The sequence below is a fragment of the Ixodes scapularis genome, unplaced genomic scaffold, assembly GCF_016920785.2.
Source record: "Ixodes scapularis isolate PalLabHiFi unplaced genomic scaffold, ASM1692078v2 PGA_scaffold3__209_contigs__length_174095766, whole genome shotgun sequence".
NCBI lineage: Eukaryota > Metazoa > Arthropoda > Arachnida > Ixodida > Ixodidae > Ixodes > Ixodes scapularis.
Window position 1 is genome coordinate 160,845,265 of NW_024609868.1, and position 23,272 is coordinate 160,868,536.

A 23,272-nucleotide genomic window follows, 5' to 3' on the forward strand; every position below is an offset into this window, starting at 1 on the left:
TCACGTGAAGATGGAGGATCAGCGAAGCTGTTATCTTTACGATGTCTAGGACGGTGCCTAGAGGATGATGTCTAGGAAGACCTCGAGGACGACCGCTAGGACAACCTCGAGGACCGTCGTACTCTAGGACGACTTCGAGGACGACGCCTAGAGGACAACGTCTAGGACAATCTCAAGGACGACCTCATGGACGACTTCTTGGACAACCTTGAGGACGACGCCTAAAAGACGACGTCTAGGATGACCTCAAGGACAACTTGTAGGTTGACCTCGAGGACGACCACAAGGATGATTTCAAGGACGATGCCTTGGACAACCTCTTGAACGACCTCAAGGACGACTTCTAGGATGGCCTTGAGGACGACGTCTAGGACAACCTCAAGGACGACATCTAGGACGATGCCTAGACGTCGACCTGTCAGATGACCTCAAGGACGACTTTTACGATGACCTCGCGAACAACTTCTACGACAACCTATGAACGACTTCTAGGATGACATCTATGACGGCGCCTAGACGTCGACTTCTCAGATGACCTCAAGGACGACTTCTGGGATGACCTCGAAGACAACTTCTAGGACAACCTCAAGGACAACCTCAAGGACCTCTTGGATGACTTCTAGGATGACCTCGAGGATGACATCAAGGACGACCTCGAGGACGACATCAAGGACGACCTCAAGGATAACTTCGAAGACGACGCCTAGGACAACCTCTCGGACGACTTCTAGTATTACCTCGAGGACGACGTTTAGGACGACCTCAAGGACGACGCCTAGACGTCAAACTCTCAGATAACCTCAAGGACAACTTCTAGGATGACCTCAAGGACAACTTCTAGGACAACCTCAAAGACATCTAGGACCACCTCAAGGACGACATCCAGGACGATGCCTAGATATAGACATCTCAGATGACCTCAAGGATGACTTCTAGGATGACCTTGAGGACAACGTCTAGGACGACCTCAAGGAAGTCTAGAATGACCTCAAGGATGACCTCGAGAACACCAGGAGGACGACCTCAAGGACGACTTCTAGGACGACCTCGAAGACAATGCCTACAGATGATACAGTCAAACCCGAATATATCGAATTCAAAGGGGATCGTGAAATAATTCGATATATCAATAATTTGATATAGAAAATTATGTTAACTTAAGCCCCGTTGAAATTTCCGCGCATCTCTGCTAATACTGAAGGCTGCGACTAATCGGTCATTACCAAATAGAGCCTCTAAGAGCCACTAAATACAAAAGAGCTTAGTTGGTAAAGATCACAAACACCGCAGCATTTAGGCGATGGTGTTTGCAATCCAGCGGCAGTTACAAAACATGAAAATAATTTTTAAAAATGCAAGAACGGAAAAAGCGAGCAGCATAAGAAAGAACACTGGGTCCATAGAATAAAGTTAAGCAAGCAAGAAAAAAGAAACCTCACTAAATTCAGGCAGCAAAAAGAAAGGCAAAAAAATAAAAAAAAAACTGGGAAAGCAACACAGAGAAAGAAAAAGGTAAACAAAGATAAGGCGTTCAAAGTGTGATTGCTCAACCAGGGTGTCAAGCAAATTATTATTTTTAAATTCCCTGACTTTTCCAGGTTTTCCCTGACAAATTCAGGTGAAATTCCCTGACTACTGTAGAGGCGGTTAAGTACATAAGACCATTACAACAGAAGGCATTGAGCATTAAGCACTGTGAGGATCACAGTGCTCATCGCGCGCCTAATCGATATTCGGGTTCGTCCAGTCCGGATTAAACAAGCACTTTCTTGCCGTCGACACCGTCAGCGAAGAGGCCACTTCCAAAAACACGACGAAAACGTGACACTCAACAACACACACCTTGTTAATAACCCGATGGCAGCATGGCCGTCAAATGAACACTTTCGCATAGTTTCGGCTTCGATTGAATTGTGGTCTGCGGCTTTCCTATTTGTTACAAAATCTAGTAGCTCTAACTGAACCTAGCCTAGCGTTGCACCCTCAATTCAATCAAATCCAATCCAAAGCTTGGACTGGATTTGTCGGCTGTTCCCTTTGCCTTGGGTAGCACACTCTACATCGGGTCAGCGGAAAAATAGGCAATTTATTGCCTATTTTCTTGCCCCCAAGTCCGCAAGTCTTTGCTCAAGGCACTCGATGGCGTTTACGGCAAATTTTCCCTGACTGGGCTCGCTCTTTGACAATATCCCTGGCAATTCACGGTAATTCAAATTTCCCTGACGATTCCTCGTTTTACCGGTTGCTAGACACCCTGCCAACAGTTGTTGTCAAAACACTCGACCTAACAAAAACTTTTAGAGCGCAGCTCTTAGGGGCCCGTTCCCGGCTTGAGCGGCGTCGCCGTCGGCGTAACCAACGTCATCCCAAGGTCACTCGACCCCCAAGGTCACGTGACCCCAAGGTCACGTGACCCCTCCCCAAGGGTCACGCGACCCCAAGGTCACGTGACATGCAAGGTCACGTGACTTCCCAAGGTCACCCCAAGGTCATGTGACCCCTCCCCCAGGGTCACGTGACCCCCAAGGTCATGTGACACCCAAAGTCATGTGGCTCCCCAAGTCACGTGACCCCCGGGGTCACGTGACCCTTGATGACGTCATCAGTGACGTCACTGATGACGTCACCGGCATTCGCATCGTCAGCGTCATCATCACTGATGACGTCATCAGTGACGTCACTGATGACGTCACCGGCATCCGCATCGTCATCGTCATCATCACTGATGACGTCACCGGCATTCGCATCGTCATTGTCATCATCACTGATGACGTCATCAGTGACGTCATTGATGACGTCACTGGCATCCGCATCGTCATCATCACTGATGATGTCACCGGCATCCGCATCGTCATCGTCATCATCGCTGATGACGTCATCAGTGACATCACTGATGACGTCACCGGCATCCGCATCGTCATCATCACTGATGACGTCACCGGCATCCGCATCGTCATTATCACTGATGACGTCATCAGTGACGTCACTGATGACGTCATCGCTATCCGCATCGTCATCGTTACTGATGACGGCATCGTCATCGTCACGTGACCCCCACCCAAGGTCACTTGACCCCCCCCCCCCCCGAGTACCCTTCCCTCCTCCTCCTCAAAAGCTGCGCTCTAATTCAGCGTTACAGGGAGTTGTAAACGGCTTTCACTTTTTTTTTTTTTGGCTTTGTTTATTTTGTGGTTAAGAAGTCGCGCAGCGACAACGGTGTTCGGAGAAAGAGCGCACGCTACCGTTTGGGCACTTCCTGCCCTCCCTATGTGCGCGCGTGCCCTTTCCCTTGCTTTTGCCATCCTCCACCTTTCTTTTTTTTTTTTTACGGTTGCTTTTTTCTTTCTTACAAATGTTCTTTCGCTGGGTATCTCCGTGCGCGTATGCTGGCTTGGCGGTCTGCCAGCCTTGCAACGCAAACTATGTGCTCGCCGTGGGCGCAATCTGACCGCGGGAGAAGCGACGGGCGGCCGTGCCTAGTTCGCTATATCGAGTGTCCCCGCCATGGGAGTTTGATACAGAAAAACAACGCTCCTATACTATGACTTGTGATTTTTAAGGGGTTGTTTGGACTGTTTGATACAGTGTAGACCGCACTATAAGTGCATATAACGTATGTTGCGGGAGTAGCGAAAATCCGCACTATAAGCGGTACCGCGCTATAACCAAAACATCAATTTTTCAGGCCAAAATGCATGCCATCAGACAACTTACCTTTCTAAAAGAATTTATTTTATGTTAGATGAAAAATAGAGCTTAGTTTGAGGAAAGTCTTTATTTTACCAGACTAGTTCACTTCTCTCTCAAGTGTGTCACACATTTTGAAAGAAATGAGCGACTTTTGCCTGGCGCAGCCTTTTAACGGCGTCCCGGGTTGCGGACGGACGTTGCGAGCATTCAGGATTGCTAACCCTAATCACTTTTCTCCGGCGATGAAAATGCGTGAAAATTCACATCCTTTATACGGTACGCGCCAGTAATACCTTCAACTTTAGCACAGGCATGAAATGCTCCAAATAAGAAATCCGGGCGATGTTCGAAAACACAAATGCCTAGGAAGCACCACTGTAGTCGAAGTAAACAAGCACGACGACACGGGCGTTTCTGCCGTCTTGAGAGTGCCGCCACAACATCGCAGCACAAGTAGGTGGATCTTCCCTTCTAGTACGCGCTGGGTTATCAGAGCGACACACAATGAAAATTCACAGTTAAGGATAGCGCTTTTACGCGGAACGATGAGCTTCCACCACGCCGTCTACATCGACAATCACAACTGATGCCATGTTCGCGGATAGAAGCAGCCGGCCAGCGACCGGCATGCAATGCGCGCGAACACTTCTCCTCGACCTGCGATTGGTCTGTCGTTGCAGTTGTTTTCCGACGCAGCGAAGGGACGTACGCACGTGAACAACACGTGCGTGCGTCCCTCCATTGCTATGGCAACTGAAGCCTCTCTCTTCGCTTCTCCCCGCTTCTTCAAGCAACCTCCTTGCCCCGCGAGTGCCGCTTGCGGCTAGCGCCGTTATCTAGTGCCGCACACGGAAGCGTGCTCGCTGCGCTGGTCGGCCGGCGCGGTCGGCGGGCTGTTCCAAAAACCGCACTATAACCAGTATTTCCCTTCGCGCGCCTGCATTTTAAGCAGTATGTAAATACATGGAGTTCTATGGGAGGCGAACCGGTGGTTTAAAAAAGCCGCATTATACCCGGTCCTGCACTATAAGCGGTTACGTTGTAAGTGGTCTATACTCTATAAACAATAATTCGAAATGCGCGGGTGTCATATAACCGGGCTCGACTGTAACAAGAGATCAGGACCTTACTATCTAATAATGCCAAGGAAGGCTGACTCATGCTGGTTGTCCTCTTTTAGGGGCGAAGCTCCTTAGGGTCTAGCCTTGTCCATCCGTCCGGCGTCCGTGCTCACATCGATCGCACTGCCTCTGGGATCGGCCAACTTTAAAAAAATACCGCATCTCCACGTGGTGAATGATGTTGATTAAGGCGAAGCTCGGGTGGTGTTGATATGATAATGATTTTGGTCATAGGTAGTGCTGATGGTGCCGTTTTCATTCATGTCAGTAGGAGAATGTGTGGTTTTCTTCTTTTTCTTTTTTAAAGAAGACAGATGGAATGGCATTGCAGAACCCCTACTCTTTTTTTTCTTCTTTTTCTTGATACTGATTTTGGTCATAGGTAGTGCTGATGGTGCCGTTTTCAATCACGAGCAGGAGCACGCCGGACGGCGGGCTGGACATGGCTAGCCCCTAAGGAGCTTCGCCCCTAAAAACTTACGCCCGCACCGAGGTTAGAACTCAGGACCGCTTGTTTACGAGGCAGACGTCTTAACCACTACGCTACACTCCAACGTTGCATGTAGCCGCTCAACGTCTATACAGGAGAGGGCGCTGCGGTCCAATGCGCGTATATAATCGCATTAAACTTTGCATGCATTGGCTCAACGCTTATAGACGAGAGGGCACTGCGGTCAGATGCTCAATTGCGTATATAACCACGATCCATACCACACATTCTCTTTCTGACATGGACCGTTGACTTAAGCGGTAAAGATGCATTCTCACGGCTTCTAGCGGATCCAAGCTGATCCGCTAGAAGAACCACTGGCTCTGCATTTCACCGACCACAAAGCAGTAATAATGAAGTCAAAATGCAACCCGGAACTCAGCACTACCTATTAGCAATAAAAAGAAATCAGCACCATCAGCACTACCTATGAACAATAAAATCAGTATCATCAGCATCACCAGAGCTTCGCCCCAATCAACATCATTCACCACGTGGAGATGCGGTCTCTTTTTCTTTATTCACACTTGCCACGACCAATGAAGAAGTTTTCTGTCGACATGTGAGGGCGCATTTTTTCCGAGACCCTAGCGCATAACAGCTTCGCTGTAAGATGTGTAGTAAATCTTTTTCTCAAAAGAATTCTATATTTCTGAAGGAGGAAAGAGCGAAGTGTCCTTGCAAAAAAATAGTTTGGTGGACTTATATTTGGTTTTAGCTCAAAACGGGACGCAGCCGACGCTAAGAGCTAATGAAACCATTCATCAAAAGCAAAAGTCCCTAGGCCTTTTCTGTTCATGATTTGTTCTTTAGTGATGATTACAGAAACATGACGACCACCACGATGGTGTGCTTTTGACGCTGTCTGATTGGTCCCATCAGCATCGTCTGGACTCGAGGTGAAACGAAGCCTTACAGTTTAGGGCTTCCAATATTAGCGGACAACCGATAAAAGGAGACGACAAAGTCAGTCATTCCAATGTGGTTAGCAGAGAAGGATAGAGCCTATACTTAAGCATGTACAAGACAATGATCATGATCTAATGCATAAGGCCCCCTCGCAGACCTCTGTGGGACCAAGCGGAATGCCACGGAACACTGGAAGTGACATTCAGTGAGCTCAAGTGCACTAAATTAGCCCATCTAACAGGGGTCGCACGACTGTAATCTCGTTGCCAGTGGACAAGAGGAAGGCAAGAGCGGCTCACCTGCCCCGTCTCATTTGGCTGGTTGATGTCTTCTAGGCCCCCTGCCGCCTCCAGCACTGGCAGCAGGATGCTTGGGACGCGATGCTGCAGGACCGCCAGGTGCAGGATGCTGGAAGACATGCATTCTGTCGACAGACCTCCCTGGCACGTCTGGGCATCACATCCCAACAAAGTTTCTTTCCTCCGTTTCCTTCTTGCTTTTGTATGTCCTTCTCGCGAGAGACTGTCACTTGACTAAGGCAACACTCCATATTTGGTTTCTTTTTTTCTTGAGGTGTTGTGTGACAACATCTCAAGAAAGGCCCACTGCCTCGGAGAGGCAGAGCAGGCCTTTCGTGGTAAGGACACCTAGTGAATCATCTTCGTGTTCAGCATTTGCTTCTCTTTGAAAAGGATTGAACATGGAGAGATATCATTATCGGAATCATCGGAACAATCTACTTTAACTCTGTCGTGGCAACCTCAGACTAAGCTGATGCTATGCGGCTGTCTTCAAGAAGGATGTGCAATAAAGGCTCAGAGACCTCAGCATTTCTTGCACTGTAAACAACTTTATTTTTACGGCAACATAATTTCCTGGATTTTGCTAAGAACCGGGAATTTTGGGAATATTTAGTGGGCAGGACATTTTACAATTGGAAGTGGTTCTCTATGCGCTCCTTATGAGGGAGTTCATTCTTCCACCAGGTTTTATGTGTGGAAAATAGCATTCAGCAGGAGGTAAGTGACTGGAAAATCTCAAACTCTTTAGTAATTAATACAGATAAGAAAGTTTCCACCCAAAAATAGTGTTTTCATCATCTACTCAAGGGCTCTTTCTCCAAGGACGAAATATTGACTTTGTACAAAATGTGAAGGTTCTCGGTGGGACATTTAATGAGTACATGTGCTGGGACGCCCAAGCACAATGTATGGCTGGAGGACTTTCAAAAGTTGCCAGCTATACTTTCATTATTAAATGCCCAGATATATTACCGCTTTCGGTATTTTACTCTCGCTATAATTACTGCTTTCTTGTTTGGGGTGGCACACAAATGTGCATCACCTGCACGTTCTCGAGAAGGAAACCATCCAAATCTAACATATCAAACGTCTGCAAGGAAAAATCCACTTTCAATCAGTATGAAGCGGAGGCTGTCTGCATATGCAGGCCGTCGTGTCGACACACGGTCTTGCTTGACAACAGGGTGCTGCGGTTTCCCTTGTCTAATCTTATACACACAGTCTGAGTAGAAAGGATATTCATTCTTTGTTTCTCCAGTTTTATATTTTTGATGGGACCTCCAACCTGTCAGAAATGTTTGTATCTCGGATATTTTTTGGTTTAATGTTGCGTGTTTAGCTTCTATGTAAACTTTGTTGGACGGATCACTAGTACGTAAAACAGTTTCTGTCATTGCTGGTGGAAAGGGGAAACTCTGTCGAACGACAACAGTCTGCTCTTTTTTCGTCCCTCCCACTCTCCCCTGGGGAGAAACAATAAAGTTGAATCTGCATGCTAAACTTTTCTAAATAATTTTAAATTGTGAAATTTGCGAAAATAAATAGATTTTCTTTAAATTAACTCATTTTAGTACCTGATGCACTTGCTGAAGCAAAAAAAAAAATACTTTGATTCTACAAGAAAAAACTTAACAAAGAAAAACTGAGATTTTTTGAATGGAAAACGTCGGACAGAAAAAACGTTATCATTAAAAAAAAAGCCGTTGTTCCAGACAGACGTTGAAACGAAGGAACCATGTGAGATGCCCAATGGGGCAAGCAGGTTCCAGCATACGAGAATAGTGACCTTCTTGAGTTCTAGTGTACACTCTATGCGGAGCGCAAGCTCGTCTGCTTCTTTTGCAGAGGTTGCGACGCCAGAAAGACTCCGAGCTCCGATGAGTTCTGAATGAAGGATAGTGGGTAGATCTGAAGGCAGTCTGCTTTGAGGTCTGGCCACTAACCTTCAATCAAAGCCAATCAGAGCTCGACATCTTTCTGACGTCACCACAACTCCTGCCCAAGAAGCAGACAAACTTGCGCTCCGAATTCAGTCCAAAGCTGACAGTGCAGTGGGAGGTATGCGCTCGGCGGACCAATCGACCGCTTCCCTTTGGCCGACTTCGCCCTCTGCGTGTAGGTATGGGCATAATCCCGTGGGGAGATGGGCATATGACTGGTACGACGTAGCTTCCACCACACTGCCGACTTTGGGTACCGTATTTGCACAAATACAATGAGTCCTTTTTCTTCTACATTACGCGCTCCAAAACGCACCTCGCGTTACATTCAAATTGAGTTCAGAAACAAAGTGCGCGGGAGAAAGCCGTCCCTCCGGCTGAATGCAGGAGGTCAGGCGGGAAAAAAAAATGGTGGTGCTGGAGGGAATTTATTAGTTATTGGGCCACGAGACGGGAGGAACAGAAAACATAAAGAGCATTTTCCTCGCGTTTGTGTTTGTAGGACGCACGCCAAAAATCATGCCGCAGAAATGCAGCGTGCCATGCCGGAATGCGGGCGCTGGCCGATTCGAGCCAAGTCAAGCCAGGCCGAGTCAATACAAGCAAAGTCAAGACCACTTTCCATGTTAACGCAGTCCCGCATCGCAAGATCTTTGTTTATGCAGAAGGACAAGAACAAGAATGTGATCGTGTATCAGGTCCAGCAGTCTTCTTTCTGCCGGTGCATTTTTTAATTTCTGCTCCAGAGTGGTCTGGTGTTTGTGTACTGGTGCTTCTGCTTCGTGCCTTGCTTTGCTGGTGGGAAGCTGAGTAGCTCACGCCGAAGAAAACAGACGAGCGGTGCCCTGCTGCGTATGTGCGAAGTCACCGAGTGAATTGCAAATGCGACAGTAAGGTCTTGAGCGGCGAGGATGAGTGCATCCGCCCTATGTTATAAAAGGCCGAATAAACCCTGAAAGGAAACTTCCCCGCCTGGACTAAGCCAAAGTCGCCACCCACTCTACATGGCGCCAGAAGTGGTTAGACCCGTATCGCCGCTGATCCTGTACCCACAGCTCGGACAGCTCGGAGGCAAAGCCTCGCTTTCACTGTCAACCACTCTGCTTCACCGCACTCAGCCGTGGTGGAAGGCTTCACTCTCGCCGCTTGGCCATGATTATCGCTGAAAATCATGGGAATCCCGCCGCTCCAATCCCGTCGAGCCTGGTGCCAGAATGTCCACCGCCGGCGTTTGACTTTGACAGTCCCAGCGCTTGGCCCATGTCGCTCGTAGAGTACGAGGACTATGCAGAGAACAAGTCGTCCGCTTCCTTTGCAAAGGTTGTGGCGACGTCAGAACGCCGAGTTCTGATTGGTTCTGAATGAAGGATAGTGGGTAAACCTCAAGGCAGCCTCCTTTGAGGTCTACCAACTATCCTACTTTCAGAGCCAATCAGAACTCGGCATCTTTCTGATGTCACTGCAACTCCTGCGCAAGAAGCAGACGACTTGCTCTCCGCATTAGTTTGCCACTGGCCACAATGCCGCTGTGCCAGAAGACCAAGCGCGTGATATAACGATCATAAAAATATGTTGATTAGGTCACACAGCACAGCTTGCTGAACTTCATCAAATATCGTCGCAGAGAGGCGGTTTGACAAACAAAAAAAAAGTCATTAAGAATGTTATGACCTTGACACTTAATTAGCACGAAAAAGCCTATGTCTAGAGTGTTCCCAAAACATTATATTGATGTAGCGTAAAAAGTAGGGAAAAGGGGTGGAGCGAAATATGGCACCTCCGATAAGCTGAAAAAACGTCAGTTTCCACCTTGGCCGCTTCAACGGTCCATAACTTGAAAACAAAAAATCCGAGTAAATTGTTGTTTGCATCTACTTTTATTATAGGAATTGCCCCAAAACATATATTTTTTTCGTAAAAATTAAAAATTCTACCCTAAATCCGTGCCTGAGTTTAGATGAAATTGCCCATATAGAAACCTTTTACGCAAAAGTGCCAAAATTCAACTTTTTAAATTACTACAGTCGAGCGCGGTTAAATCACACTCAGGTATTTCGAAGTATTGTTTATATCAGACAGTCCAAACATCCACTTGAAAATCACATGTAATACTATACGAGCGTTGTCTTTTTGTATCCAACTCCCATGGTGGCGACACTCGAAATAGCAAACCAAGCCCGGCCGCCCGTTACAATCCAATTGCGCCGGTGGCGAAAACATTGCGTGGTTGTGGGGCTGGCAGACTGCTAACAAGTAGTATATGCACCGCAAGAGAGCAGTTGTAAAAAAAAAAAGAAACAATTAACCGTAAAAAAAAGAAAAAGTGGAGAACGGCAAGGGAAAGGGCACGCGCGCATGTGTAGGGAGAGCAGGGAGAGCTTGCCAAATACTTTACTAAAAGGAATACAGGAAAATCCCTTCATTTGCATTAGACAGAGCGATGGCCGCGCTGTCCTTTGGTAGCGCGGGATAATTTGGGTGTTGTAGTATTGTGAGTTTAGCAGTCGTGTGGGCACGAATTGTGAACGAGAGAAGTGCATGCCCCACTCAGAGTGGCGCGTGCTCAGCTCGTGCGTGCTTGCTTTGGAACAGTTGACCCAGGGATTTGGACTAAACAAGTCTACAGTCACCGGTGTCTTTCCTCGCCCTTGGCAAGGCCCGTAAGCAAGCGAGCCCCTGCCGCTATCGTGTCGCCTTCGCGGATAAACCCGACATCTACTCCCCGGCCACGACGACGCCTGCAGCAGCGGCTCCTTTCTCGACATTGACGAGGCAAGACATCGCCACCACCGGCCTTCCAGGCCATCCACGCAGCCCTGAGCCGGCACCCGACACCACCTATCGGACCACCACCTCACAACCAACACTGGCCACCTACAAAAAATACAAAAGGTGTGTCCCTCTCTCTATTTTCTCTTCCCTCCCATTTTCTCCTCCCGCCAAAACATGTGACCGATATGCGCCACCGACGATGCCAAACACGGGTGAGCGATCACGCGGGCACCGGGCTAGGCGTGACGACTATCAGCGGCCACCATTGTGCGACCTGTCACCGCATGTTGATGCCGGTGTCCTTCTCTGTGGATGACACAGTGTCCTGTTGTAATGCACCAAGTATGACGCGTCTTCCGCTGTAAACAATCAGGGAAAATGGCAGGAGGGACAGTGTGCTCCGTTCTCCACTGCAAGGACCGGACCTTGCAGGGCAAAAACCAGTCATTCTTTTGGTTCCCTCGAGGTTAAATCACGCAAGTAAACAACTTCGGCATCTTGTTTCTCATGCTGACCTTTTATCGTAAGAGATAACTTGACAACATGTTATCGTTTCAGATGTCAGGAATGGGTCGTTTGCTGCAACAGGTCGGACATCAATGACAGTTTTAAAAGTTGTGGAGTGAAGTACTTGAACAGCAAATATTGGATGTGCTCCGACCACTTTCATGACAGTTGAATGCTGAGGTGTACATATTTGTTCGAAGCGTTATTGTGTGTGTAAACACAGATCTGTGTTTGTTGAATGTAAAGTTGTACATATTTGTTCAATGTGCAATAAATATTGTTTCCCCAAACAAAATTGTCGATGACATTTATGGGTGGAATCTGAGTTCGCACCTTCAATTATCATCGTAGAAATACTAAAATAATCCAAACCAACTTTGTTCAAGGCCAGCATGGTCTATTAGGAATAATGTTGACTATCCACGAAGTAACGAAAAATGAATCCTAACTTTCTGAATATTTTTCCTGTTGCCTTGGGCTGCTGCAAAGCACCACCTATTCGCAATTCGAAAATAGTGAGAAATGCATCACTCGATTAAATCACCTCATATATAATACACAGAACCCCACTCCTGATTTCGGAATTTTGCGCCAGCCAGACATTCCCCATACCAGCACTTTGAAAGATTCCCGACATACCGAGCTCGCGAAAATAGGGTCGTTTACCCACGGTGCCGTCTCGCGCACTTCAGCGATAATCATAGTAGCAAATACTTTGCGGTGAAGCATATGACAATACGTTGCTGTGGCTGCTAAACATGCCTCTCGTGTCGACATAGTTCCTTAACATTAGTTGCTCCGTACTGCTTTGAAGTGCGATTACGACTAACCACACTTAGCAGAGCGGCTTTCAAAACCGCTCGTACAAACTTCGATACCCGCTGATCGAGATACATGCGTGCTGTTTATACAAAAGAACGTAGACATACAGCTCATCCTACGTATATGCACCCTCTAAGTGGGTCACCAATGAAGTGCCCGCTGGTTTTTAATTTCAACAGACGACCTACGTCGCCGCGACCAAATAGCGTGCACATATTAAAAAAGTTTGGCCGGTATTAAAATATTCCGCACCGAGAGACGGCGCTAGCCACCAGCCGATTCCAAAGGAAAAAAAACCGCAACGCCATGACACATCCAGCCATTCAAAGTGCGCAAAACCTGTCGTCCCCGAGGCCATTGTATTCTCGGGGAGTGTCCTGTATTCCCCCTTGTAAAGTACTTGTGCCCGCTGTCGGAAGGGTAGCCTGCGCCCTTTCCCCGAACACTGCTGATGCTGTGCGACTCCCTAGCTCCAAAATAAAAAGAGCAAAAACAAAAAGTCTTTGGCTAGTCGAGTAAACGTTGACAACAACAGTTGTGCAATCGCACTTGGAAGGCCTTATCTTTGCTTACCTTTTCCTTTTGCCGTTATTGCTTTGCCAGCTTTTCTTTTTTGCTTTTCTTTTTTTCTTGTTTGAATTTAGTGAGTTTTCATTTTTGTTGCTTGCTTAACCTTTTTTTATGATCTTTTTTATCAACTTGCTTTTCCATTTTTCTTTCATATTTTTTGGTGTGTTTTGTTGCTTATGCTGTGTGGAGGTCCGGGTCAGGTGCGCGTGTAAGCGCGGTGGTGTTTGCGGTCTCGGCCAACTACGCTCTACTGTATTTAGCGGCCCTTGGATGCTTTATTGGGTAAGCTCCCAATTGTCGCAACCTTCGGTATTATAGCAGGGACACTCGGAAATTTGATCTCGAGCTTAATTTAACATATTTTTTTATATAAAATTATTGATGTGTCGAACTATTTTACGATCCCCTTTAATATCCGGGTTCGACTGTATTCTATCCCATCTTATGCTACATGCACCTAATGTGGGAGTCTACTGGTATAACAAATTTAAAATACTCCGGATATTGCAAAAAAAACAAGCTCTATGAGCCATAGCAAACATCCCTTTCACCTCTCCACCCTTGCCTCTCTTTGATAAACAATCGATACTTGATGTAACAAAAATTTATTCTCAACGAGTAATATGAACTTTCCAGTCAGCAATGAAAGAAAAGTTGGAAACGTTTCTCACTATTGCTGACCGTGACACAATTCAAATCGTCAAACCCGTCACATACATCAATGGCATATACCACAATCACAAACAGACTAGACAACAAAGAATTAAACGAGCAGTTTCCAAGCCACTAAATCATATCACGTTACTAGAGATTGATGTTATGTCATTGAGCAAAAATGATGTACCTAACATTGTATATAACTTACTAATTAGACATACCTCAAATGGTATGTATTTGTTTTATTGACTGATATCTTTTTTTTTTTTGTATATCTTTTTTTTCCTCTTACATTGGTGTTGCTTACCTTGTAGGGGTACCAAGCCCTGGTCAAGCAGCGGAGAACAGGTTTTTCCTTTGGATTTCCCGCTCATTGTGGATGGAAATAAAGCAATGTTTCAAGGCCCACCGTCGTTCCAAATGTCCGGCATCCAATGTGAAATGTTTCAACTGTAGCAACCGTATTTGCGAGGCTGTGCAAGAGACCACAGCAGGGTCACCAGGATAGACGGTCGTCAGTCCAGCAGGTTAGCAACACCCGGTTTCTCGACTCTATTGGCAAGCCGGACGGGAAGAAAGTAACTCTTATTGGTGTGCCCTTGCCAGCCAAGATCGACTCCAGTGCCCAAGGATTGGTGGCGCCAGCATCCTTCCGCGTCGTCTCGAAAAGGCAGACAAAATTTTGACGGGCCCCAACGGACAGCCATAAGTTTCGCAGTAAAACAAACCAGTGTCGCCATAGGCCAGGAACGTGGATTGAAGAGCTCATATGTGAACCAATGCTGCTCTGCACGTAGCCCCATATGAGGATCGCATCTGCTGCGTTGCGACTCGGTTTTCAAACGAAGCTTGCCAACCCCCAGACATGTCCCATAGGGCCAATGGAGTCGACTTTTGTACAGCAGCGCCAAATTCCTCTTCCGTAATGGTCTCAGGAACGACCAAACGACGCGCAGCGATGCAACCTTTACAATGGGCGCATTAAGTCTGCACTTTTTTCCTCCTACTCCGACGCTCCGAGTCTCATACTCCGAGCGCAGCAACTAAACGACAGATGGCGTACGGGACCCAGCTGAAAATTCCCATTAGATCCAATTGGAATTCTAACTGTTTTTAATTGGAACCAATTGGTTTTAGTGGGTTTCAACTGGAAGCACACTGGCCAATGGGTCTCACCAATTGGAAAAAAATTTCCAGTTGGAATCTTAATAGGTTCCAATTGGTTCCCATTGCAGTGACCAATTGTTTGTCCCATAACCTAGCTGGTACCAATTGGAAATTCCAATTGGAATCTAATGGGAATTTTCAACTGGGGAGCGCGACACACCGAGGCTGCGTTCCAAACCTACTCAAATGGACCCGAATTACCCTGGCGGATTATGTCACATGACAACAAAAATAGAGAAACACTGGACGCGGGTAGGTTTTCGAAAACCACCTTTACCTTAGAGTTAGATTGAGTAAGTTTTGGAACACGGCCAGAAACTATCGACGAGCCACACACGCTCCTTCCGACCGTGGATACGGGTGGCAGAAGCCGAAAATATTTCGAAGATAAATAATTAGGCCCGTATGGCGCAGCAGAGTCTAAAGCAAAAGAGACGTCGATGTTATGAAGTTTCTACAAACGTTTTAATATTCCTGAAAGGTTTGAAGACTAACATTGTGCCCACATGTGGATGGTTACCTTGGCCAATCTATTTATTGACTATGCATGCTGTTCCGATTTAAATTAAAGACAACGTTCTAGAACCTGCTCGTCGACGCAGGAAACCTTCAAATTTATCAGAGATTCCGTGGCTCTGTCGGTTCCGTCTCGCAGCGAGACGGAAGCTACGCCAATACCGGCACACTGTCGTTCGATAGCACGTCAATTGGTTTTAGGCGGTATACATGAACAAACCTTTCCCGCAACGCTAACTGGTGTTTCGGCTTTCCAATCTAAGTATCTTTATTCGCTGCGCCTGGGCTAAGCATTCTAAGCGAGGCAGCGGTCTGACTGTCTTTTCATCAGAACTTTTCTGTCGCCGAGCTATCGGCACGCTCGTTCAATGGATCAATTCATTTCCAGGCAAGACGCACGAACAACACTTTTCCTCAACGCTCACTGAGGCTTTCAAATCAAAGTATTTTTATTCATTGGGTTAAGCAACTATTCCGTCGCTGTGCTATCTGCACGCTACCGTTGGATAGATGAATTTGTTTTTCAGGCGAGATGCACGAACAAACCTTTTTCGGAATGCTAATTGCTGTCTTGGCTTTCAAATCAAATTGTTTTTACCTGCTGGATTAAGCACGAATCAACTGAAAAGGGGCGCGGTCCGGCTACCCCTTTTGTCTCGACAGCAGCGCAGCCATCTTGTTTGTTTACGTGACGACACGGAGCGCGAAGAAGTCACTCGCGCTCCAAGAAATTCTCGGTGCACATAGAGCGCGCTCGAGTGTCCGTCTCCGGTGGCTTTTGCCTGTCCGTTTAGTGAAAGGAGCGCCAAACTCTCGCGCTCCGGAGCACGGACTTAATGCACCCATTGGTTACAATGTTGGGAGAGAGAAGCAGGGTCGGGCGACCTGACAGCTCACGCAAAAGCCATCCAGTCGTTTGATGGTTTTGTTTTCAGACCAAAAGAAACACAAACGGAAACAAAATTATTAAATAAATCATGTAGCATTTTCACGACGTGCCAAACACATTTCATAGAAATACATGAAAAAGTTTAATATTTTCGTTTTTAGTTTAATGAGAGTGCCCCAGCACCAAAGCGCAGCTGCCGGTGGCGACGCTATTGAGAGCGCCGCTGATGTTGGCGATGCTAATGTCGACACCCCGATATTCCGACTGTGACCGGGGGTTGGCTCAGGAGTTTCGGTACTCTATGGAAACATAGTGACTCTAGCGTCACCTAGCGGTAGGGCTTATCAGTACCTACTGAAGTAGTGCTGCCAAACCGAGCCAATTCATGTGGAGCCAACGTAGAACCTAAAATTGCAGCTTTTCGGTGGTGTTTCCCGCTGACGGTTCGCAACAATTTTGCCCGAAAAATACAACTTTCAGACTCGAAGCTCTCCGAAAAATTGGTCGTGAATTTTCACTATTAATATCAGGTAGCTAACGGTTCCTCCTTTAGGTCCAAAATATCCAAAAAGTCTGAATTATCGGCGTCCGAGAAATCAGTCGGTGACTATGTATACAGTCGAACCCAGATATACTGAATTCAAAGGGGATTGTAAAATAGTTTGATATGTCGATAATTTGATATAAAAAAATATGTTAACTTAAGCTCCAGTTGAAATTTCTGCACGTCTCTGCTAATACTGAAGGCCGCGACAAACGGGACCTTACCAAATAGAGCCTCTAAGAGCCGCTAAATACAGTAGAACTTAGTTGATAAAGATCACAAACACCGCTGCATTTAGGTCATGGTGTTTGGGGTCGTTTAATCGTTTACGTTTGGCCACAACCTCCACACAGCGCCAGCAACACAACCCAAAATAATTTTAAAAAATGAAAGAACGGAAAAAGCGAGCCACATTAAAAAAGAAAAAGAAACTCTCGATTCATAGCATAAAGTAAGCAAGAAAAAAGAAACCTCACTAAATTCGGGCAGCAAAAAAAGAAAGGCAAAAAAAGAAAAAAACGGGCAAAGCAAAAACGGTGAAAGAGAGGGGTAAACAAAGATAAGGCGTTCAAAGTGCAATTGCTCAACCGCTGCTGTCGGCACACTCAACTTGACGAAGACTTTTGTTTTTTGCTCATTTTGCTTTGGGGCTAAGGAGTTGAATAGTTACAGCGGTGTTCGGGGAAAGAGCGCACGCTGCCCTTCCAACAATGGGCCCTGCCCTCCCTAAGCACATGTGCACATGCCCTCCCTTTGCTTTTGCAATCCTCCACTTTTTTTATGGTTGTTTTTTTTATTACAATTGCCCTTTCGCTGTGTATCCCCGTGCGTAGGGTGCCTCCATATCCGAAGGCACCCTACACATAAACACGAAGGCACTCTACCCGCACGCGTATGCTGGCTTGGCGGTCTGCCAGGCCCACAACGCAAGCTATGTGCTCGCCGCGGGCGCAATCCGACCACGGAAGAAGCGACAGGTGGCTGTGCTTAGTTCGCTATATCAAGCGTCCCCGCAATGGAAGTTCGATACAGAAAGACAATGCTCCTATACTATTACATGTGATTTTCAAGGGGATGTTTGGACTGTTTGATATAAACAAAAATTTGAAATACCCGTGCGTGATATAACTGGGCTCGACTGTACAATAGCAACGAAGACAGGACGGTCAATTGTAGGCCCAAGTTTTAACTTTCACGCCACAGTATTATCACAAGTGCATTGTAGAGTGTGTGTCTGCTCAACTTTGAAACAAATGAATGGAAAATCTGCTAGCAACAGCAAAGCAAACCGTGCGGACGGGGACTGGATGGGCTCAAACGAGTGAGGCATCATAGCCACAAAGCCATGATTACTTTCTGGTTTAGTCACAAAGGCTGTTATACTGAGATCTGTCTTCATTGTACAATGTTTCCCTAAGCACACCCCTTCAACTGAGACAACGCCACAGCAAAAGTTGGCAAGATGCGGGCATGGTCCATAGCCAAAAAATTCAAAGTCAACGGAATTGATATGTCTATCCAGTTCACTTTAGTCTCCAAATATAACAGAAACTATATGCTCCCTCTCTGCAAAATCTATCCGGAATAGGTGGTGCAGGAAACAATTATTCATGATGGAGCGGGTGTAAATATGTTGTGTTCCTTGCGCACCTATATTATGCAGGCTAGATCATTTCTAAGCTGTCTAGAATGCGATATTCAATTTTTGTTACTTTCGTTAGGACTACTGCAGGAAGTAGCAATCACCGAAACGAGCAAACAGATGGCGGCACTAGTCAAAATCCACAGCGGAAAAAACTGAGAAATTTTTATATCGTCATCCCTCAAGTGGAACCACCTATCAGTCCCTACTGTTCCCGCCGCACATTTTTAGCAAAGTGTTAGCTAGTCCCAATTTGTTTTCTATTTCTTTCTTTCCACATGCACTCGCAGTTTTGAGAATAAACAAATAAAATAGGGTTTTCAAGAAAGAGCAAGTTGCTGGGACATGCTTACTTGTTTCCCCGCTTCCTTGTCAGAAGAAGGAGCTGGGAGAGCAGCTTTATCACGAAAGCTCCCGATCCCTGCTTGACGAGCAGGGAAAGGAGCCAGCCAACGGCCACGCATGCCAAGTGCTCCAATTGTGCCGTGGGGTCAGTCATCCGCTCGGCCAGCGACAGGGCCCCCATGGACGCCTCCAGCCGCTTGGAATCTGTCGCCATGACTGGGACGCGTAAAAGCAATCAGGCAGAGCTATACCGCGAGAAACCTACTGCCCCAACCCCAAAGATAATCCACCCCCGTTTTTGGCAGACAACTTGGTAATTTATTTTAAAAAAAATACCCCTAAAGGCCCTCTGTATAGGGGCATTACATGGGGGGGGGGGGGGGGGGGGCAAGCAAATACAGTGTAGACCGCATATAACGTATGTCGCGGGAGTCGCGAAAATCCGCACTATAAGCAGTACCGCGCTATAACCAAAACAACAATTTTTCAGGCCAAAATACATGCCATGAGACAACTTACCTTTGTAAAACAATTTATTTTATATTAGATGAAAAATAAAGCTTAGTTTGAGGAAAGTCTTTATTTCACCAGACTAGTACACTTCTCTCTCGAGTGTGTCATACATATTGAAAGAAATGAGCGACTATTGCCTGGCGCAGCCTTTTAACGGCATCGCGGGTTGCGGACAGACAGTGCGAGCATTCAGGATTGCTAACCCTAATCACATTTCTCCGGCGATGAAAACACGTGAAAATTCGCATCCTTTATCCGGTACGTGCCAGTAATACCTTCAACTTTAGCACAGGCATGAAATGCTCCAAATAAGAAATCCGGGCGATGTTCGAAAACACAAATGCTTAGAAAGCACCACTGTAGTCGAAGTAAACAAACACGACGACACGGGCGTTTCTGCCGTCTTGAGAGTGCCGCCACAACATCGCCGCACGAGTAGGTGGATCTTCCCTTCTAGTACGTGCTGGGTTATCATAGCGACACAACGAAATTTCACAGTCAAGGATAGCGCTTTTACGCGGAACGATGAGCTTCCACCACGCCGTCTACGTCGACGACCACAACCGATGCCACGTTTGCGGATAGAAGCAGCCGGCCCGCGACCGGCATGCAACGCGCGCGAACACTTCTTGACCTGCGATTGGTCTGTCGTTGCAATTGTTTTCCAACGCAGCGGGGGGACGCACACACGTGAACGACACGTGCGTGCATCCCTCCGTCGCTATGGCAACTGAAGCCTCTCTCTTCGCTTCTCCCCGCTTCTTCGAGCAACCTCCTCGTCCCGCGAGTGCCGTTTGCATCTCGCGTCGTTATCTAGTGTCGCATAGGGAAGCGTGCTCGCTGCGTCGGTCGGCGCGGTCGGCGGGCTGTTCCAGAAACCACACTATAACCGGTATTTCCCTTCGTGCCTGCATTTTAAGCGGTATGTAATTACATGGAGTTCTATGGGAGGCGAACCGGTGGTTTAAAAAAGCCGCGTTATACCCAGTCCTGCACTATAAGCGGTTACGTTGCAAGTGGTCTATACTGTATATAGTACACAGATAAAACAAATTATACGAAAGACAATTTGAGAACAAGGAATAAAAAAGAACATTAAGTATTACAGTAAAACCTCGTTATAACAAAGTTGAAGGAGTGGTCGTAATTATTTTGTTATAACCATTAGTTTGTTATAGCCACTGTCCATTTCTTCCCACTATTAGCAAGCAAGGGGAATTATGATTGCTTTGTTATATCCATTAGTTTGTTATATCCAATTTTGTTATAATGAGGTTTTACTGTAGTATAACTATGCACGAGCTCTTGAAAGTTAGACATATCTAGTTCAGTTGCAATGCGAGGCGGTAGGTTGCTCCAGTCGATTATGGTCCGTGGTATGAATGATCGTGCGTAACTAGATGAGTGGCATGTGGTGCGCACTACTTTGAATGAATGATCGCGACGTGGAAAAATAATGGGTGGTGTTTTAAAAAAATCGTCGTGAAGCGATGCATGGTGATAGAGCTTGTGAAATAATGATTGGTAATTGCAGTGCCCAGGTCAACATTGGCGAAAATGGGGATAGTTAGCCATGGTGGAAGATAAGCAAAAGTTTCTGATAGGGGGGGGGACAGTCATCTATGCTTCATTGCCCCTCACTGAAACAGCAAGCTTAGCTTGTCACGTGATCTAGAAAGAGTTCAACTTTGGCTGGCTGCACACCGAAAGTTATCCCAGTACTCATTTTCACTCGGTTGGCTCTAAATTTCAGGTGAGCTAATTTCAGGTGAGCTATCTCTCGAGATGTTGTTGCGTGCATGAGTGAGAAGGAACGGTTCAGCATACATCTAGAAGAATTCTGTTCACTCTTACCCCGAATGTACGCGAGATAAGGGATGACATTGCAAGTCAGGCCCAAGCTCATGCCTGAACATTCGAGGTTGAATGTTCGAGATGCCCAGTGTAGTAGATGACTGCTGCCTTGCCGACTGACTCAGACTCTCCCGACGACGACGCACACTCTTGCCAACGCTCAACTCTGCTCTTCCGCCTCCTCCGATGTGCGCGACGCTCCGTAGTTATCTTCGTCTACACCATTTGGTTGTTTATTTTAGCGTAAGTTCGCCCCGTTAAACATTATTTCGGATCGTTATTCTTCGTCTCCTAGCCCTCATCCATGACATTTGTGGTGGAGGTGCAAGGTCCTTTCCTCAAACGTTCCCGACGATCGTTTGGACCAGATCCATTTCAAGCCTTGAAGAACTTCCTTCTGTGAAGTCACATGAAGCTCGAGCGAGCCGCCGCACCACAGACCAACCCCTGGAATATGGACTTTCGCCGGCCCAAGAAGAACGACGCTGCTGGCTCTGTCGTCGTTTTTGCACCCCGGGTGCCCACTTCCTTCCACGGAGACGAAGGCATCAAGGACTGGATCGACCAGTATGAGTGAGTGGCACAATGGGTGGGGTGGACGCCCAAGCCTTTGGAGCATCCGCTTTACCCCAAAGACATCACTGGTTCGAGAATCATAAAACCTCGACTACGTCATGAGACCAGCTGAAAGAAGAGCTTTGACGGATGTTCGCCGGTTAGCACTGACGAGAGAGAGCCAAAGACCTCCTTCGAACTCAAGGCCCCAACGAAAGCATCACCAGCTACGTCCAAGATGTCCTACGCCTTAGTACGTAGGACGGCTCGGGCTTTGTAAGAAAGGAAGCTGAATGACCTCGTGTGCAACGTAAAGGAGAACGTCTTGGAGGCCTTGTGCCCAAACTAGCTGCAATCATCGAGGCTATAGTGACGAAGGCGTCGAACATCGAACGTGCCCTCCTTACGAGAACCAGTCACTACCAGTGATTTCCCAGTGTCACTGGCCCCATGCTGTCCATGTGCGACATTAATTGGCACTAGTATTCTGGGCATCCGCAAGATTATCCGCTACGTTGTCCGTGAAGACCTCAAGAAGCTGCTTCCTACTGCCAAACGCCCGGCTTTGCTCTCAATTACTGAGGTCGTATGAGAAGCACGTCGAGCCTTCCAGACACAGGCTCCAGTCGACGTGAAAGCCCCTGAGGAACCGACACCAACCTACGCCGCAATGGCCTGACGACCGCCGCCAGCTGCTCGACGTTACCCGGTGGTGCCACGACGAGACTCACCAATGCAGCCGTACCCCCGACGAACAACTCCGTCTGCCGAAAACGACCGGCGCCGAGGAAAACTGACATATGGACGACGGCGGATCGACGACTTGCCTGCTATTGTTGCGGTAAAGTGAACCACGGCTATTGACCATGCCCTTTCCGTTAGCCGGGCCTGCGAGGGTTTGTGCCCAATGACTCTCGACCACGTCTTGGAGAGCGACCTCGGGACGTCGAGGACTACCTACGTCACTCGACATCTGAGCTGTCTCCCCGCCGAAGATATCGTTCGCCTTCTCCTTGACGCCCATCATCACTCTTGCAGCGCTCCCGCCGGGAGGGACTGTCGCCTTTCCCTCCTCATCAAGAAAACTAAGGGCGGCAACTCCTGGTATTGCCGTAGACGGAAGCAGCAAGTATCCTCCAAAAACGTCCGAGGGCTCCCAGACTGAAGACAATGTTGAATGATCTTGACATTGCCAATGACGATGGCACTGATCAACACCGGACTATTTTTATTCCCGGCTAAAAATTGCCATTAGATCCCATTTAAATTCCAATTGGTTCTAACTGGAACCAATTAGTTCTAATGGGTTCCAACTGGAAGCACGCTGGCCAATGTGTCTCACCAATTGGAAATATTTTTCCACGTCGAACCTAAATGGGTTCCATGGTTCCCATTGGCAGTGACCAATTCGTTGTCTGAAAACTTAACCGGTACCCATTGGGAGAATTCCAACTGGAACCTAATGAG

At 47.1% G+C, this 23,272-nt stretch overlaps 1 protein-coding gene across 2 annotated transcripts in view; it reads right to left on the bottom strand.

Moving 5' to 3' along the window:
* Positions 1-23,272, bottom strand: part of LOC8054090 (nuclear factor NF-kappa-B p110 subunit) — a 157,819-nt gene that overhangs the window by 23,999 nt on the left and 110,548 nt on the right. For both annotated transcript variants that reach the window (XM_040501063.2, XM_040501061.2), the window contains 2 exons: positions 18,892-19,099; positions 6,510-6,618 (listed from right to left, as the gene is read on the bottom strand). In XM_040501063.2, the coding sequence (XP_040356997.1) occupies positions 6,510-6,618; positions 18,892-19,099 (317 nt within the window). The remainder of the gene's footprint in view (positions 1-6,509; positions 6,619-18,891; positions 19,100-23,272) is intronic.